The sequence below is a fragment of the Anser cygnoides genome, chromosome 5 (genome assembly GCF_040182565.1).
Source record: "Anser cygnoides isolate HZ-2024a breed goose chromosome 5, Taihu_goose_T2T_genome, whole genome shotgun sequence".
Lineage (NCBI taxonomy): Eukaryota > Metazoa > Chordata > Aves > Anseriformes > Anatidae > Anser > Anser cygnoides.
Genome location: NC_089877.1, coordinates 43,890,568 through 43,910,457, shown reverse-complemented (window position 1 = coordinate 43,910,457; position 19,890 = coordinate 43,890,568). Strand labels below are relative to the sequence as shown.

Sequence of the window (19,890 nt, the reverse complement as noted above, 5' to 3'; positions counted from 1 at the left end):
GAGTGGAACTCAGTGTTCCCTCATTAAGGAGATCATGGCACAAAGGGTAGCTGTGCCACTGAGGACTCAATCCTTTCCAGGGATGGGAGAAAGTGCTGATGTACGAACACCTGGCTGGAGTTGATAAACTCAAGAGAGGGGTTGCTGGTCCCGACTAGAGAGATTCTTTGGCAGGTCACTGCTGCCTCATGACTCGAGTGAGACTTGAGACGAGGCAAAGCTGGGAACACGAACAGGCCTCCTCCAGGAGGCTGCTATAAGTCCACATTAAGCCTGTTCTGGATCCTATAACATCCTTTTTAATCATGTGCTCATCGGTACCTGGGATTCACTGGCATCCCACAGTAGTCAGCCAATCATGAGATACAGATCTCACTGCCTCTTTGAAAGCCCAATAACCAAGTTTACATAAATTGTTGTCCTGACTACACATAGCTGGGTGAGCTTCTAAACGTAGTTATGAGCAATTCGGGTATTTCTAACTCCTGCTCTCTTGGGCTTGGACAACACTTCAGTCAGAGGGAGGCAGAGTGCCTCAGTCACTCCCACCACAGGAAGGCAGCTGCCTTTGGAACACCTCACAGCAGTCCTCAGAATAATTTGGGACAGGTAGTCTGCAACTTCCAGAGGGACACGGGCAGACAGAACATCATCAGCCACTTGGAACTCAACAAGCACATCAGATCTGACGTTCTTCACACCAGGAACCCTTAGTGGCCATAAAATAGCCTAAGTAATGACTTTATGTCTTGTACTAAAATCCATCAAACCCACGCGTCCAGCATTCCTCACTTCCAAGCCTTCATGACACTGCTCACCCATGAAGCAACCATGAAGACTTCCCCTCCATATGGCAACGCCTTGTCTCATGCTTGTTTTGGCACATGATACTGCGAAGGCAAAAGCTCAATAAAAGCAAGTTTGGAAACACCCTCTACACTCTACTCCTAGGTTTGCAAATCCCTCATCTCCAGCAAAATACGTGTTGGTTTACAGAAAAGCACGTTTCTAACAGTTATATGGGAGCTGTTAGATTTTACTATTCAATTGCCTGAAAGGAGGAAAAGAAATCTCCTCTGTTGGCCTATTAATCTGTCATAACGAGACTCTTCATAATTAATTTGTCCCTAACAGTTGCTTTGTAACGATAGCGAGAGAATATTTCAGGAATGGCAATTACCTCCGGTGTCAAAATGATGAGGAAAACAAATGTTCAACCATCAACAAAATGCAGTGCCTTTTCCACTCCCACCCGATGGTGGGTGACAGCACTGCACGTCGGAATTACAGTGCGGTTAATTACTAGGCATGTTGCAACTGAGAATTCATTTCCCTTCTTGAGATGAAATTTGTTGAGCAATGCAGGTGGTAGGAGGGGCATCTGCTACTGGGATGGTGGTTGTGTCTTATCTGTACGTTATTTCTTTAATTAGCTACACATATGTCCAATAATTATAAGCAGTAAATGTTTTTTGAGATATTTTAAGCCACCTTCCTTCATTAGCTGCACATATGCCCGACCATTTCAAAGATTCTGCAAAAGGACACAACGTCTTTTTGTTGTTACTTTATTTAAATTTACTATCCTTCAAATAAAAGCCAAATGCCTGCATTAGTCTTTCGATACTAATATGAAATCTAACGGCCTTTGTAGGCTGCTCATAAATGAAGGGGTTTCTTGGACTGGAAGCTCATTAAATTTCAGCACGTTACAAAACCTGATGTCTGACTATTTTGGGAGTGAGATTTCTAGGAAAGAAGTTAAGGCATGTGTAGGTGCTCATCTCTCCAGGTGAAGATCAAGCTCAGCCATTGCTGGGAACCTTACTCCAGAAAAGGACTGGGAAGGGAAAATCTCCTGGCTCAGCTGCTATTGACACAAGCGTGCCAAGCTGCAGTGTGGAGGACCTGCCTGGGGGTGGCAATGAATCCACCCAGGACCTGGGTCTTGATTTTCTCTGAAAATCCATTTTGTGGCAAACCTTTGCCATGTGAGTCACCAGTAAGCGCAATGCTTGGTGGAATAAGTCTGTGCCCCAGCTAGTAAGAGCCCTGGGGGAGGGTGGAGTAAGTCTGTGCAGGGACAGCATGGGAAGCTGCACGTGTTCAGACAGGAATACACCAGGAGACGTGCTGGTGTAAAGCTACCGCTGCTTGCATTTTGCCCAGTCCTGAGCCACACCACCAGGCTCTTGCTACCCCAAAATCAAAATACAATTTTAAAAGAATCAAACATCACCCTCATTCCTGGTACACACAGTCCCTAACCCATGGCCTCTGGGGCCAGTGAAGGTGGAGGGAAGCTGCAGTGGATCTACGCCCTGCCAGTCAGGAGGCAGGAGCTGGTACAGCTCTTGGGAGCCCTCCACATGCAGCAGGTTGCAGGTATCTCATCTTCAAGTGAACAGCCCAGCACAAGCACCAGCTCAGGGTGAGGAAAATATGGCCCCAGCTAACAGCCTTGCTGCTGCTCACTCCCCATCGCTCAGGAGCGATCATTTCATTACAACGACGTTGCTCAGTCAAGGATCACCACTCTGTGTATTGGCAATGGATGACTCCCCATTCAGATTACCACAGCAAAACCTCAGCTTACTGAAGGAAATACAAGTAGGGAAGCTGTCCTGTAAAAGAAGAAGAGATAGAGAACAGGCACTACCAGGGCACTGCAGAGATGAGAAAGCTCCTGCTGGGCTCTGGAAATGCCCAGCTGTGATGCCTGACTGTGAACACAAAGGAAAGGGCTCCGGGGAAGAAAGCCTATCTCCCCTACTTCTTTTCACACAACAATCCTACAATAAACAAATAGGAGTGCAAAGCCTGCTGCCCTTCAGCAATGCTGAAAAAAACAACTTGTGTTCAGAGCAACCCTACGATAACAAACAGGCTGCACAGATACAGAGTTCACAGGCAACTCAAAACCAATATATTTTCCAACAGAAACTGCAGGGGCAGTAAAGGCATTTTAGGAGCTGTTTTTTTGAAAAGCAATTCTGCTAGTGACCTTTTCAGTGAATTTACCTCTAAATTCAGCAAAGCTGGCAAGGCAGTAAATGGCTGCAGGCTTGGCAGGAGGCATTTCATAAAGCACCGTGCATGTGTGTATGTGCAGGCTCACACGCAGATTCATTGTTGAAGTGGAGCTAGGAACAGAGCGGAGGCTGTATGAAGATGACCCTTGCCACTACGTTTATCTGCTCCCTGTGGGCCCCTTCCAAGTCACATCAGCTCAGTACACTGACAAAAACAAGTTGTTACTGGTGTCAGGCCTGCCAAGATGCTGCTGCTGCAGAGGAGGGAACAGCAAGCTGTTCTGATGGTGCACCATCAGCAGAATTTGCAGTCACTCAGACAGGACTCTCTCTCTCTCTCTCTCTCTCTCTCTCACACGCACACAAAAAAAAAGGGAGGAAGGGGAGAAACCTGAAACTAATTCTATTGGGACCAAAAGTACACTTCACTATAGTAGCAGGGAGTGTGATTGCCATCTTGGATTCACTCCTCCAAAGCCATCTTCGACTCTGTCTTGGAAGTGGCTACTTGAACAGAAATGCTCTCACGCTGAACACACAGGCACACATCCACGTGTAGACACACCTCCGTCCAGATCTCCTAAAATGCAGACGTGTTCACATCAGCAGGTTTCTAGGCAGGGCACCTGAACACCTTAGTCAATAAATTAAGCATTAGCTTCCAAGCCTGGCATTGAATTCTACATTTTGTTTTGTCTCTAGACAAACTCAGAGAAACGGCTCCCTTTTTCCAGGCCCACAGGGCTTCCTCAGCCTGACAGAGTCCGGCCTGGCCCAAGGCACTAGATGGAGGAAGACAGGAGAGTTGCCGTCAGGGATACCTTGACCTCAAGCATGCAACCTGGGTAGCCCTCACGTAGGTGAAAGGGTTTGCCTGAAACCCACCAAGATGCCTTCAACATTGCAAGAACTTCAGGGAAGTGTTTGCAAGACACCACCCAGCACAGCAATTCCCTCCGCACGCACTTACCAGACTAAATGAAGACACTGGCTTGACAGGTAAGATAATTGTGTGCTACCCTCCAGCACATTCTTTTATCAGATACACTTTGGGGAGAACGTGATAAGGTCACTGGTTTAGCAGAGCAAATCTACAGTTTTCAGCTCCTCTCTGAAATCCCAACCTGGCCTGATACATGAAATATCCTCTGCAAGCAACATCAGTCTTTCTACCTGTTTTGACTTTGCTGTACTCTATCCCCAGCTGAACGTTTAGATATCTATTTTTCCTAGTCTCAGATAATATTATTTCTATTCTCAAGACGGCTGCCTTCTTATTTTTAAAATAGGTCAAGCACTGGTTACCGGTCATCTCTATTGATTTAACAGGCAGCCTCCAACAACCAGGTTGTTTCAGCTTGTCAATTCCCATGAATGGCTGGGCCATGTTCTTCTGAGGTCCCTTCCAACCTGGGCTGTTCTATGATTCTTTGAGGTTATATAAACCAACCTTGTGTTCAAGGCTACACAGTCCCTCATTAAGGAAACATCCTTACATAGGGTCTGATCCAAAGTCAATGGGAGCAGTCTTAAGTTCCTTAAAGTAGCATCCTATGCAATCCTGCTTTCTTTTTGCTTCCTTCCCTCTTCAACTTTCTGAGAAATCTTATGTGTCTATCTATTTGCAACGGTCACATCTGGGGTGAAAAATCCAGGCAAATAAATAATCCTCGGCCACGAGCTCTTCAGAGCCTCTCTTTCCAAGTCTCTGACTTTGCATTGTTAAGTGTTCACTTTACATCAGGACTTAAGGTGTAGTCCAAACAGTAAATCAAATGAAATTATTTCTTCACTTTCCAGTTGCTCCTTTTATAGTGCTCCTCATGGTGCAAGCTCCTTGCAGCCTACATCCTTCAAGAGCTGATGGGTTCCTCACTGCACCAGCTGAAATGTTCTTCAGATGTTCCTCTGGCTATTATGTACCTCTTCAGAAGCTGTAGGGATGCAGGGATTCAAATGCAAAGGGATAGCCCCACCTGCAGGAGAGAAGGCAAAATGCTCCCAAGGCCCACAGCTTCCTTCTGCTGGGGAGCTGCCAAAAACATGCAGAACCCCTTAAGGCAAGCCTCTGTGGAGACCAGTGGCGTGCCTGACACCTCACACATGCTCCTGGAGAGAAGCATTTCAGGAACGAGGGTGCAGAGCCAGCAAGAAAAGTGCAGTAGATGAGGCACTGCCTATTTTCCCCCTCACCTCTCTCCTTCCTCCTCCTATAGAGATATCACAATGGCCTATTTCTCTGAATAAATCTCTGCAGAGGACTGAAGAACATCCTGCTTTGTAGGCACACATCCCAAAAAATGGACCTTCCTGCAATGCTACTAAATTAAAACCTAGAGATGTTGTGGCCATAACGTTCAGCTGACAGCACTCTAGAAAGCAGAAGGAGGAAAAGGAAGTGTCTTATAATTGTAAGATTTATTTTACAGCTTGTTATGTGTTTTCAGTGCAAAGCTTTCATGCTTTGTGTGTTGGCAGGAAGTTTGCTAGACAGCAGCGCTCAAATGGAGAGTCATCAAGCCAACAGCTGGCCCTGCTAGTAGTTTTTTTAGACTGCATTAGCGCCAACCATGCCTTTTAGATGAAGAGATATCCTGGGGAGGACATAATAGGGCAACCTCACATGATCAGCTTAGGGACTGTAGATGGGCTGTGAAGCTCTTCACCTCTTACTGGTTCCCATTTAGCTTGGTGACAGAAAGTCACTGCCACCTAATGGCTATTCCATGTCTCATAACGAAGCTCTTTTGCTCCTCATCCCAGTTCACCACAAATTCAAGTCGAAGAGAACCGCCACTGAACACACTGGCTGTGGTGCAGAACAGCCCCCAGTCCCTGCTCAGAGCGGGCTGAAGGAATGCAGGAATGGGGACCTCCCAGGCATGAAGGAATGGAGACCTCCCAGGCATTTCTCTGTGCAGACACAGTCCAGCTCCATCACGACGAAACTATTTTAAGATAGCCCTTCCTACTAAGGCATACAGCATTACTGAACCATGGGGAGAGCCGCAGACACAGGCTGTTTTACTGGTTTGAGCTATCCAGGAATTGTAGGCTACTTTTGAAAAAAAACAAAGAAAATGCACATGTATGCTCACTCTCTTTCTTTCCAGGGCAGTAGGATCCTTCAGTCAGGCAACTTCACTGTGAAACATCTCTTTTTTGATAATACCCACCTCACTTTGAGAAATAAACACAACATATGCCAGGAATAACTCTTAAGGAGCAAGAAATCCTATTCTGTATAATGATGGCACAAGATTACACCTTCCAAATATTTGCCCAGCTACTGACAGCCCAATAACCAAGAGTTTGAATGAGAACATCCACATTCTGCTCTCAAAAGGAGGAAAGTTAATTAACCTCCCCAAATGGCTTTTCCCTGACAAAGCAATTCTGTTGCCGGCAAAGTTAATTCAAGAATGGATTCTTACTGTCTCCAGAGACACCTGGACCAGAGATCCTTTCTCTCCTTGCTATCTCCTCTCAGTTTAAAAAAAAATACCGACATCAACATTTGCAGCAGTACCTTCTGTTGTACATAGGAAGATGACAAGATTTTCAACTGTGGCCACTAGTGCAGAAATCTGCAAGATGACTGACCCGCTGCGTTCCTCTTACTACAATGACAACAACGTAGGAGCCCACTGATGCCAGCCCTTAAACAAACAGCTTGTTGTGAGATACCTCCTGACTGACAGCAGGATCAACAGAAATTGATGCCAGAAATATAGGAAGTGTCAACCAAGACATGCAGGTGCTATGATGAGAGCCACGCTGGAAATGTCACAGAGTAGGCTGACTTGAGACTGGGGAGACAAATACTCAAGGAGGCAGAAGAATATCAGAGAAATGCAGCCCTCTACAGAATAACACTGTTGAGAAAGTAATAGGTAAGAAATGCCCCACTTGGGAAACAGCTCTGTGCCCTCCTCTGATCCTCAGTACAAGCAGAGGCAGGAACAGGAAGAAATGACCAAGTTTACGTGTACAAAGATGGTCAGAACCACTTCATGGAAGAGACAAGTACTGAAGAAAGCTCAAAGCTCCCCAGATGTTTCTGACACTAGACCTACAGACATCCAGAGCCTTGGGGCTAACCATGGCTACCGCTTGGCCTTGGCATCAGTACGCTGGCAATACCATCACAAGCAGGACAAGGGCAGCTAGCCCAGGAAAGGTCTCAGGAGAACAACCAAGTTACACGTATGGTCCAGCCACCAGTGGTGAGCTGAAGCAAGCACTGGTTTATCCCTGCTAAGGCAGTGGCAGCAATGGAAAAGGTAAGACTTCTTCCCTCTTCATTGCTGTTTAATAAGAACTACGAGTGCCTTCAGGAAGGTGGTTCCTCATGTCTCCTGGCTGATGGAAAAAGCAGAGATGCGTAAGTGATTAAACCAGCCCCAGGGACACACAGTGACGTTCCAGCTACTGCTTCCTGCCCTGTGGAAAGCAGCAAATACTTCCCTGATCTACTGACCATAAAAGGTGCTGAGATCTGACTAGCTGAGGACATTAGCATCAAAGTGGCGTGTGAGGAACAGAAAAATAGAGTAAGATTGAAGAGTTTTCCTTGGAGCTACGTGGGAACCTGGCTAAAAGCCCCCAGGGAATCCATTTCCTTTTTAATCTGCTTTGCATTTAATTGCTTCCTAATGACTGTGTCCCTGTTTCACCCCAGCAGACTCAGGGACTGGTGCTGCCTCTGAGGCTTCCCATCTCCCATCTGAGCCTGTGGGTTCATTTAGAAGCCCTGGTTTGGAAGCTGGCTGGGAATCCACAGACAGTTAAGCATTATCATTTGCACTCGAGTAGCACCCATCAGTATGCTGAGTACCAGGAGGAACTACACAGAAGGGAGCCCTTACCACTCCCAGATGCAAGCCCGTCTCAGACACACATGCAGCTGCGCTGACCCCCTCACCAGAGGAAGAGGCACAGCAGCTGCACCCAGACCTGCTGGCACTCCCCACAGTCCCAGGGACACCAAGGTCCTGCCTCACAGAAACCCTGTTCCAAACACAGCACCAAAAATGAAGCTGGAAATCAGTAAACAATTCACACACACATTTAAAAGCAAAGTCCAAACTCAGCATATGAAGAGGAGGTGCAGCTGGCTTCACTGGAGGAACAGCACGCCAAAAGAATACAATGAATGTCTGAAAGCACCAAACATCTATCCAGGAGAGAGGCAAGTACAAGTAACATCTGAATAAGTATCCTTTACACACAACACATACTTGGGAGGGTCATTCACATCCTCTTGGTCCCACCCAGTGATTAACCTTCAGTACCAACTCCAACAGAACTTAAAAGTCACCCGCTTCTGAGCTGGTCCAACGCCAACAAACTCAGCTCCCACAAGCTGTTCAAAGAGCTGCAAGATGGTAAAAACTTGGTTGCCATCCACTTGGAGCTGCACTGAGATAAAGGGTTTGGCGTGCAGTGCTCTAGGTCCAAAAAATCCTCTGCTGCCGAGCTGATGCTTTGCTAGCACAAGCACTGCAGTGACGTTGCTGAGGGACCCACGACTACTGCTAGTTTCAGGCTCAGTGGTGGCCTTCCAAAATACCTACCGACAGCAGGACAGGCCTCCAAAAGCCAAAGAGCTTTGTCAAAGCATGCTATGCCTGCACTTACTTTCTTCTTTCTATCTCCAAGCTCATTCTCCTTGATGCAGCCAGAGGCTAGTGCTGGCCATGCCACAGAGCCAGGGGCCGTGCCACACGCAGAGGCTGACTCAGCTGCTCCTGTCTGCCAAGCAGGGAGAGCACAGCACTGTGCGGTGCCAGCAAACAGGGCCTGTCCTGGCTGCCTGGGGCACAAATTGACAAACCATCAAAGCCTGCATGACAGAGGCTAATGAAGCCACGGAGGCACATGGCGAAAGGTCAGGAATTTGCAAGGGCTGCTACGAGCTGCTGCCAAGTAACAAGCTGTCCACAGCACTGATAACTCCATAACTTGGGTGTCGCTCAAGAAAGCCACAAAGCTTCTGCAAACCAGGTTTCAAAAGCAAGTGGCAGAGACATGGAAAGCAGAGCTCTGGACTCCCAACGTGTTTATCCCTATTTATGCCAGGGCATCAGCACCGCTCACCTGGGATGAGGAGCTACAGCAGAACAGTTCAGTGTCTTTACACAGAAGCAGAGGATAAGAAAAAGCCCAGGAAAGATCCTCTACAAACTGTCCCAAACACTCGAAGACCACACTGATGGTGTTGGTTTTCTGCCAGAGGAATACTAAAGTCAAGCAGTATTGATTTCTACCTCTGGACAAGGTCTGAATCAGCATGGCTCACACAGGCTTGGTACAATGCGTGAAAAGGAGCTCATTGCTCAACCGTAAGCCAGGCCCATCGCTGCTTCCAGCTTTAGAGTCCCTCCAGTCCGAGAGCCCCTGGAGAGCATTACCCAATGCATTGCAGCCACACCAGTTGCCCAAATGCAGCAAGTACTAAGAAGAAAAATAAGGCTGAAGATCTTACTTCAGAAATACTACACAGACTTGTCTAATTCCGCACAACCTATATTTCCCAACCCAAAGAGGCCCTGAGCTGCAATAGCAGGGACACTGGCTACACCACATACACTCAAGTAAAACTCAGTGTCACTCACAGCTCAGCGTATCGTAGGGCTGCAGGACAGAGCGCAAGGTGCAGCACAGGACCGAGAGGAACAGCAGAGGTGCTTGTCTTACTTCTCGCTAGAAATGCTTTTTCTATCCATGTTAATTAGTCACAAGAAAACACAACAGAACACAGTCTTATAGTGAGATCTACCTTTGTTTGCCCAATTACTTCTGATTTCTTTAACAATTTGCGAGCTTGATTCACACCCCTATTATTTTCCATCCAACACACTCCTTTTACTTCAATCTCTCAGCCTTCACGTTATGGCCATTATCCTACTTGGGTAAGCAAGATAAGAAACCACCGCCAGACCCCTCTCAGCAGCTGACCTCCACACTACCAGTCAGGGCAGCAGGGATCTGGTAACAGGGTCTGAATGCATCTTACCTTATACACTAAGAACTTGAATCTCTAAAGGGCATAAGTGAGCACTGGTTGCACATGCCTATTCTTGACAAAGCAACTTCTCCACCAGGCAGTGTAGGTCTTGCCAGATTTTATTCAATATGCTGCAGTTTGGCTCTGCTTTTATCAACAATTTAGAAGGCATATTGAATTATTAAGCTGACAGCTCGATAGTTAGCTTTACAGCAATAGCTTTAGCAACACATCTTTGCCTTGCAGAGTTTCCAAGGAACACAGTTCAGTGGTATCACCTACCTGTGATTTAAGGAAGTCATACTCCTCTGATCCATACGGGATGCTCCGAAGGGAGGTGAGGTAGTCATAGGTGATAACTGCCGTCTGCAAATTAAACCAGAGAAGTTGAGCATGCTCTGCAGATATCTTGGATCAAAACAATAAATTCTGTTACGGAGAAATGTATGCAGCTTAGGCTCCAAAGACTAGACTCTACAGTGGAGTTTAGAGTAACAGACTCATAAGAATTTAAACAAAAAATTACATTTCAATGACCATTTATAGAAAGCAGTGCATTGATCTCATTGATATGTACCTCCAAAAAAAAAAATCAGTACTTGGCACTCCTATACTATCTTCCATATGAGAAGCTCAAAGAATTTTTGTAATCTCTGTAGGGCACCTTGAACTGTGGCTCCTATGCTCAGCCAGCCAACTGGGGTTTCCACAATAAGGTCTGCTGCCGGTTAGACAGATCATGAAGTCCTGTTTGTGCCCTACCAGTTATCCCACACTTCATCTTTACACCTCCTGCCTGCCTAACCACACTGGTACACAGGGAATTCAGTCTGGTTATATGGCTCAGCAGGGAACAGGGTGGCTGAAGAGAAGCTCACTGATTGGCACAAGCAGCAGTACTTGGGATCTTCAACTTCATGAAGGACTAGAGGGCAAAAGGGTCAGATACCCAGTTACAAAAGGACAGTATGGGGATCCACCTAAAGCTTATTAGCTAAATATAGCCACTGACAACGGAATTAGATTTCTAAGAGTCCTAATGATTTCTGAAAATGGATCTTGGGTATTTCACAATTCCATCCTCTGCCTAAAGTTTCTCTCCACAGTTAGAAAGCCAGCAAATGGAACAACAGGATGGGATAATAACCCCCCTTTCACTGCAAACATGCCTAGGAAGGGCACAGATGGAGCACAAAGCATACACAAGGGATCAGGAGAGCCAGGGAGAAGATAGGATTGAGTCTGGTTTGAAACAAAGTTACTGGAACAGACACAAGAGCAACAGTCACAAGACCAGAGATGCTTCCACAAGGAAATCAACAAGGAATCAGTTAAAAATAGACACACTTGTTGCATCTGGAGATTAGGTTTCTCATATTTCCTGTTTTCCAGATTGGAAACTGAGTACAACATTATTTTTTTTCTTCTGGCTTTTCAGGCTCTCTTGCCCTTAACAACGAACTCAGGAGCTACACCGCTATGCAGACACACATTTGGAAGAGAAAATTTTCCAAGCATCTTTCCAACCTCAAAGAATAACTTTGAAGTGGAGGGACGTTCAAATCAGCCTGGCATGAACGCTTGAGTTGGTTCTTATTTTATCTCTGGCCCACGAGGGTAATTATCACCTCCAACTTGAAGAGAAGCAGCTAACAGATTGGCCTGTATTACAGAGAAGAGGGAATTAATTTAGCATTTGCTAATTACATCATAATCTTAAACACTAAATTAGTATTATGATGATCCTGATAGGCAACCCTGACATTGCCAAATCCCTGCTAGTGCCTGAGATATATTCCAGCTACAGCACAGAACATTCATTCCACGCACCCAAAACAACCAGGAGCCCCTCAAAGAAACATGGCAAATGCACAACTGCTCCACCAGGTTTCTTTACCAGAGCACACAAAGTGTCTGAAATGTGATGCTGTCCAGTCTACTGACTTGGTTCTTATACAAGACCAGCGCCATAATTTATGTTATAGGGTGAGGCTGGATCTCAGAGACATAAGAACACCTGTGAGATCAACCAGTCCCTCCCCCTACAAATGCCAGATTACTTCTTTAACAGATCCTGTACCCAATCCAGCGATAAGCGTCCCAATGACTTGGGCTTCCACTTTGATTCCATTAACTCTCAGCTCCTTACACACTCTCCACCACTCCTAAAGCTATCCTCAGATCTCACCAGATTGTGGCAAAATGTTCTCTCTGAACGGTTATTTATCCATATGTAAGCAAAAGCCAGTTCCCTGAACTGAGACTCGGGAAAGAAATTTTCTGCTAGGGAACTTCAAGTTTCTTCGGAAGTCTGCAAAGAACAACGGAACCAACACGCTTAAAATACAAGCGCACTCAAATCTTTCTAATCAAACTCAGGCGAAAACTGTCTGGAGTCTTAAAGTTCTAACCCAGGTTTCTTGACCTCCATATGTTCTTTTTTCAAGTTTTGTTGTGTTTGGTTTTTTCCCCCCACACCATAACTTATCTCACATTTTTGCATCTGATGCTGCTGAACTCAGACCTTAAGAATTACAGCCCTTCAATTACAGCCTGCTTCTGTCTGAATATGGTCCAATGATAGAGTCAAGCATCCAGTTAAGAAGCCTGGCCAGGGCTAGATTGAAGGAATCGGATTGAATTGAAGGATTGAATTGAATGTTAGGTCCATGTAGATGCTACCAGTATCCAAAGTTTGCTACAGAACCTCAGCTTTCATTTACAGAACAAGCAATCCCAAGAATCTGAACGCTTCTTAGAAATGAAGATGTCTAATTGCTCTACTGGCTTCAGCCTGTGTATGGCCCAGGAATAAGACCAGCTTGGGCTGCCAGTGCTCAGATGAGAGCTGACCCCTGCCTTTCCAGCTAGGAGCAGACCCCGAGGTGGGAAGGCAGAGATCACTGGTGCAGCAGGACTAAAAGATCTCTCAGGACCAACCTGACCATATGAAATCATATGTATTAAAGCAACAGGAATTTCAAAAAGAGACAGAAAATTCTTGTTTGAAAGATACACAGACACGGAGATACAAGCACATGCTGCCATCAGAGCATTGGCAGCACTTCTGGCTTGTAGCCATGCGTGCAGAACCCTCGAGGGCATTCAAGAGCAGGGCCAGCAAAGTGCTTTTCAGCCCATGACTTATGACTTCCCTGAAGGCAGGGGACATTAAAGTCAAGCACATCTTTAGATTCGCTGGCATCTAAAGCAAAGGAATATCAGGAACATTGTCTAAACGTGAGGAAGGACTTCTATAACTGTGTGGGTGACAGAGCACTGGCACAGACTGCCCAGAGAGGCTGTGGGGTCTCCCTCCTTGGAGATCCTCAAAAGCCAGCTGGAGATGGGCCTGGACAACCTGCTCTGGGCGGTCCTGCTGGAGCAGGGGCTGGACCAGGTGACCTCCAGAGGTACTCAGCCATTCTGTGATGAAAATCTTCTCTCCCCTACTTCCTGTTCATTGGGAAAATGCTCTCTCGCCATCACTCAAAACACAGACCAACTGCACAGCCTCATCGCTGCACATTTCTCACTCTTTTTTGCCTTAAACAGAAAACAGACACAAAGAACACTGATTTCAAGTAAGATCAAGAAACACTGATCAAGCAGGCAGAACTCATGGGCAGACTGGGCAGCCCAAACACCCTGGATAACAGACTCGTCTCAAGCTGCAATAATCTGTTCCCTCTCTGTGCCCAGGTTCACGTGCAGTAAAAGAGAGCTGCTCCCTGCCACCAGGCAGTGCTGCCTTAGAGTTAGTGACAGAGCACAAAATTTAACACTTGTTCTAAGAAGAAAAGACTAAAGTTCATATTTCTGCCCTCACTCTTTTCAAAATAATCATTCTTTTTTTACAACAGTTCATTGCGCAGCCTGCACATATAAATGGCATGGCATGGCGAGCCAACCAGCAGAGCTTGTTTCATATTGCATCTGCCCTCAGGAGCTAACTGCCTGCAAAACTCATTAATTAAGTGCTCAAAAGTCATAGAACATACAGACAGACAGAGGCTTAGCACTGGGGGTCTGTAAATGATAGAGATCATGGCCTGCAGTGACAGGTGCATAATGCAAGTGAGGTGCAGGTAGACTGATATCCGCTTCTGAGTCTCTGCTCTCCTTGCTCCTGGCTGCTCATGGGTTCATCAGTGAATGTCCCCCAGGAGAAGGCAACAGCCTGGCTGGCAGTCTCCATCCTCAGGTTTTCTGAGGCTGTGATCAACACAAGGGTGAAATAGCAGTGACGCAAGGAAGGTTTATTAGGACGCCTTTATTAAGGACACAAGGATTTATTTTCTAGATCTGGAAGCCAATGCAATCTCAGGAGCGTATCATCTCCCACCCTCACCTTACATTTACTTTGAGAATGACCTTCAAAGCACCTGCCCTTCTCTACCCAAATTTCTTATAACGAGGGTCTCAGGGCAACGGCTGCCATAGCACACCAATACAACCACCTCAATCCTTTAAACAAAATGCTCCATTGTAAAAAACTGCACATGTAAATTACAAATCAAGACAAGGCAGTTTGAACTACATCACTCTTAAAGGCAGCAGGAGACCCCACCCTCATAACTGACCTTGAAGGGTGGCTGATAGAGATGTGGGCCCAAAGTGAGCCCTTCTTCTGAAGGCCCCACCCAATCCAGGGAGACAGAGACAGTTCTCTGCAGCCCAGTACCTCTATTTGGTTCTTTCCAAGACGAGCAAATGACAGCTTTATTCCTTCTATGCTTTCAGCTCTTTTCTCCTCACTGTGCCAACAACCTGAGGAGCTCCCTACTGACCTTCTGACTCCTGGAGACGACTGCTAAATGGAAAAGGAGAGAGGGACCGCATGGAATCCCAAGTTTTTGTGAACTCCAATTCCCTTACCCACCTAGCAATCTTCCTGTACTTTACTTGTATGACACTTACTGTGGCAATGGCTCGGCCCACACGAACCACTCCAAAATCATTGGGATCCAGGAACTTGTTGCCATACAGATAGATGCCAGAAGTGGCTGCTGCCAGTGAGGCAAGTTTCAAGGCCCTTCGTGCCATGACTGATGAACCCTGCCAAGAAACAAAAAAGCAACATCTGAGAATGACGTAGTGAAGCCCCCTACAGGGACCTTACAGTTCAAGTTTTAATCACTCCTTTTCTAATTATGCATTGCTAGCACTGCTCCCAGCCAAGAGGTCATGCAGCAACCAAACACAAGCTATTCTGCTCTGACTCCATCATTATTTCTAAATCAACAGTGTCTACAGGCCACAAATCCAGAAGTAACTCACTGCACTAGACCTTGCATAACCACCAACTCAACATTTGTTCATGGTCCCAACGGTTTTACAAGGAGAAACAACAGGTGGTCGGAGAGAAGGCAGCATGTGCTCACCAGAAGTCAGTTCATATCACAGGAACAGGCTGCCCCTTCGCTGCACGTGTTTTGAAGGTATAGGCAGATTATAAGGGGATACTAGAAGACTTTTTTAAAAAGCGGGGTTTAAACAAAGCTCTTTCAACACTCAGAGAGCCCAAAACTGATGAGAAACTCTGTCAGACTTGTTGCAAAAGCTCCTCAGCACTGCCGAGCACTGGAGAGAACACACGATGCATCCCTGGAAGCCCTGCACGGGCTCCAGGGCTCAGTGGCAGACAGCCACCCACAGGGCAGAGGAGGGGACCTGATGGGGGTGGCTGAACAAGACTCACTTTCTCATCATCACCATCCCATCCAGGCGCCAGGCAGGGACTGCTCTGCCAGGACAGACACCTGCGGGTATCAACCACCCAGTCCTGGCTGTTTCACAGGCCTGGCGTAAGCCCGAGGTGCGTCACTCCTCTCCTCGCTCACCCCTTCCCTGGAAGATGAGGGTGTGAAAAAAATGTGTTAACCACACTAACAACTTTGGAGCACTTGTACTCATTCCTTGGAGTGAACATCTAATTCATTAAACATATGACATAGATTTAGTGACTCTTTATGTCACTTTAGAGGATTCAAAACTGAAAAAGTTGACCAGCTAGCTGTATTTCTCTTTATTTTCCCTTAGGCAGGTATTAGACAGAAAACATGATCAACCAGTCTTTCTGTTTACACCATGGATCAAGCAACACAGGTCACCTGCTCCACAAGCTCTCCAGAGCATCCATGACAGCGTGGGCTTTTTACCCCCTCGAGATGGCGTCCACTCATTTTCCTACAGTTAGACTTGATCAAGAAAGTTTCCTACTTCTTACTGTGACCCTGTAGTGGGGTCAGTTTGGTTTGTGCCTTCTCTCTTGGAAGCCTTGTAACCAAAAAAACACATACAGTGACATAAGTCAAGCCTTTCAGAAACAGTTCACAAGTACACAATCAGCAAAACAGGCTAATATAACACAAGACACCCTGTACATGAACCTTACCTAAACTTCATTATTTCTGTTTATTTCCTTACAAGCTCTAGGACAGAAAAGCCATAACACAACCTGTCAGCGCCAGTCAAAGCTGCCTGCAGCACCCCAGCTCTTTCTCACGTGGGAAGGGGAAGCTGGCTGAGCAGGACTCCTCTGAACTATGAGGAAACGCAGAGAAAACACACCTGGACCTCCAGCTGCAGCCAATTAAACATCCTCCTCCCCTGCTTCACGGCATGCTAGGAAGCTGGGGGCTCCTTCCTGGGGGATCTCTTGCATCCCTCAGCACCTTCAAAAGACGTTTCCCCCATGGGTTTTAATTAAAGCATTTCTGCTCCTTGCAGGATTTTGTAAAACCTCATTCACTGGATGGTGAAAGGCCCAAACAAAGCCTTTTTTTAATATATCAGATATATTATATATATATTAATATATACAATATGTGCTCGTCAACAAGCACGAGGAGCACTCGGGGTGACAAATGCACGGGGACAGCACCCGCTCGCCGCCAGCAGAGCTCCCACGTCGCAAGGCTCACGCTCACGTGCTGCGTCCACAAAAAACACGGTAAAACAAACGAAACCCTTCCAACCACGACAGAGAAGCGGAGCTGCCAGCAACCAGCCGCACCTCGAAGGAGCCCCCTGCATGCGGGCAGCCCGCGGTGACACCCGGGGGCACCCCAGCGGCCGTTCCCCCCTCATTAACAGCCGCACTAATTGACCACCCCCCCGCTCCGCTGTGCCCCCCCCCCGCGGGGTGCCCGCACTCACCGCCCCGCCGCAGCCCCGCCGCAGCCCCCGCGCGTGGTGCGGCCCTGCCCCGCGAGGCACGCTGGGAAATGTAGTCCGCGGGCGGGGCCGCCATCACAGAGCCTGCCCGGCCCCGTGCGTGGGCTGCGGGCACAGGGGATGGAAGGGCTGGGGGCGACAAGGGGAGTGGTCGCGGAGCCGAGAGATAATGATAACAAAAAGCTTTCCCTTTTAGGTCCTTGCTGGAAGAAATGGAACTGATAATAAACGTTATTTTTGAGGCGCTATGCAAAACCACCAGAATCATCATCAGGTTGGAAGAGACCTCCAAGATCACCGAGTCCAACCTCTGATCTAACACTAACAAGTCCTCCACTAAACCATGTCACTAAGCGCTACATCTAAACGTCTTTTAAACCTCTCCACCACAGCCTTCCTGCAATAAAGGTGGGGATAAAAGGCCTGAGAGACAGGTGAACAAAACCACGGCTACTTCTGCCGTGCCTGGGAGGGGAGGAACATGGCAGAGAATGCAAAACGTTGCTGAATTGTCATAAATACACATTATTTGTGATAAAGCATTCGTATTCCCTGAAACCAACACCTAGCTTGGTAGTCACCCATGTGAAACTCAGCATTTCTGAATCACAGAATGGCCAAGGTTGGAAGACCTGAAGACCTCTGAAGATCACCTAGTCACCCCCCTGCCGAGCAGGATCACCTGGAGCACGTTGTGCAGGACGGCATCCAGGCGGGGTTTGAATATCTCCAGAGAAGGAGACTCCACAACTACCCTGGGCAACCTGTGCCAGTGCTCCATCACCCTGATACAACTTTCCTCCCATTGCAAGAAGAAGGAAACTACGTTGTTTCCCAGTCAGTGTCTTTCTGCTAAGAAAACCTGCAATTCAGTAATGCCTGGGAATCCCTGGTGGCAAATTGGAAATATTTCGGATGGGGTTTGAGAAGGATACTGCTACCACAATTAATCCAAGCAAAAATACTTCAAAAGGATGCCAGCAACCAAAACCGCAAGGAGTCCAAACAGGTAATCAATAATTCTTGGAGAGTTACTGTTTCTAACAGCATTCTGGAAACACTGAAACAGCGTCAGGAAACAACCTCCATACTGTGTTTCCACTCAGATTTGCATGGATACAGTTGCACATAAAAAGGCAGAGACAGGGAAAAAAGGGGATTTAGGAATACTCAGATCATGAAACAAATGGTCTCAGTTTATTGAGGCATGTTTACTGGTAAACATTCTCTCTTAAGATACAAAGCATCTACAACTCACCAAGGGCAGAGCTCAGGGTGATAACCCTGCCAACACACTGAGGATAAAACAAGCTTAGACATACTGGAAAAAGATCTATTCCTGTCTTCTTGAACCTGTGAAAGTTCTGCTATAGATTTTGGTGTTTGTAAATTCACGACCTCCATGGCTGAGGCTAAAACTGGGCCTAAGAGCGGAGTACCCATCTAAAGCTACCATGCTACTGCATAGAAAAATCTGAATCAAAGGCTGTGTGCCCAGCACTATCCCTGATTCCTGATCACAGCTCGCTGGTTCAACCCAGGCTGCCCAGCCTTTGAACCCCCTGCTTTAACTGCTAGATCACAGGCACTGGCAACGTTCCCAGCCAAGGGAGCAGGTCAGCAGCTGACTTTGTTGGCCTCTCCTGGAAAAACTGTGTGAGGTTGCTTCAGAGTAATACTGCTCCTTGAAGCTCCGTTAAACAGGCTGATGCTGGGCCTGCTGGGGACAAAAAAAAAGAAAAAAAAAAAGAGGCTTTTGTAGTATAACAATGCCATGTGCCCAAGTGCAGTGGGCAATTATGAAAGCAAAGCTAAATCTTTCTATAATTAGAACAAGCACCTAGTTAGAGTGATCAGAGCTCTTTTGTGTGAGCCTCCACGGGGGTGCACAAGAAAGAGCTTGGCTCAAAAGAAAGATGCTGGCTTGATTTCCACTTCTCTTTGAACTGGTGAATAAATTAAATCTCAGATTACCCCAATTTGCTGTGAAAGACGAAACACGAAAAGCGTTTCCTTTTCGTTTTTAAGACATTTGCATCCCAGGTGTGCATCTCATGAAGCGCTAAAACAAACCCAAAGCCTCAGGCCTCCCTGTCCCAAGCAGTCAGACTACTTGAACAGAGAACCAGCCTTCGCTACTGAGAAACCACCTCTTTTTTAGATTCCCTTTGATGAAAAATACGGAACGATATCTGGGAGGTCTCACTGACACCAGACATTCCTAATGTATGGTTGAGAGGAAGAGGCTTAGGAAGAGACCAAAGCAGCCCCAGAAAGCAGAGGACCCTATGATTTTGGGTACCCAGAGAACAAGTTTAACCAGAAGATGTGAAAAGGTATAGGGAGAAATTGCTACCAGCAGAGTGAGAAGAGCATGACCTGGCAGTCCCTTCTTCACTTTTCTGATCTGTCCTGCCCTTCTGTGGATGGGTACCAGTACAAATATTGAGGCAGATGCATCTTCTGCACCTATAAACTAGCTCAGCTCTAAGAGTCAGTGCACCAGTGCCAATTCATACGTGCTGAAGATCTGGCTAGCGGAATCTTTGCTGCTAGACATCTCTAATTCTGAAATATTTTCTGATTCTTTTCTGATTGGTTCAGGCCACCAGAAGAAATACTACAAACAGCTCTGTATAAGGCTTGATAGTTGCACAAATCAACATGGAA

The 19,890-nt window shown here is 46.7% G+C and overlaps 1 protein-coding gene across 7 annotated transcripts in view; it reads right to left on the bottom strand.

Annotated features, from left to right (window-relative positions):
- Positions 1 to 19,890, bottom strand: part of ADCK1 (aarF domain containing kinase 1) — an 88,642-nt gene that overhangs the window by 63,898 nt on the left and 4,854 nt on the right. For 3 of the 7 annotated variants that reach the window (XM_048059934.2, XM_013185656.3, XM_066998157.1), the window contains exons 2-3: positions 14,962 to 15,099; positions 10,324 to 10,407 (exon numbers count right to left, since the gene is read on the bottom strand). In XM_048059934.2, coding sequence (XP_047915891.2) covers positions 10,324 to 10,407; positions 14,962 to 15,087 — 210 coding nt within the window. In that variant the 5' untranslated portion in view covers positions 15,088 to 15,099. Of the gene's footprint in view, positions 1 to 10,323; positions 10,408 to 14,961; positions 15,100 to 15,742; positions 15,892 to 17,202; positions 17,251 to 19,890 lie in introns of those variants that run through there. The other 4 variants (XM_048059931.2, XM_066998158.1, XM_048059933.2 and 1 more) reach the window with 3 other exon arrangements.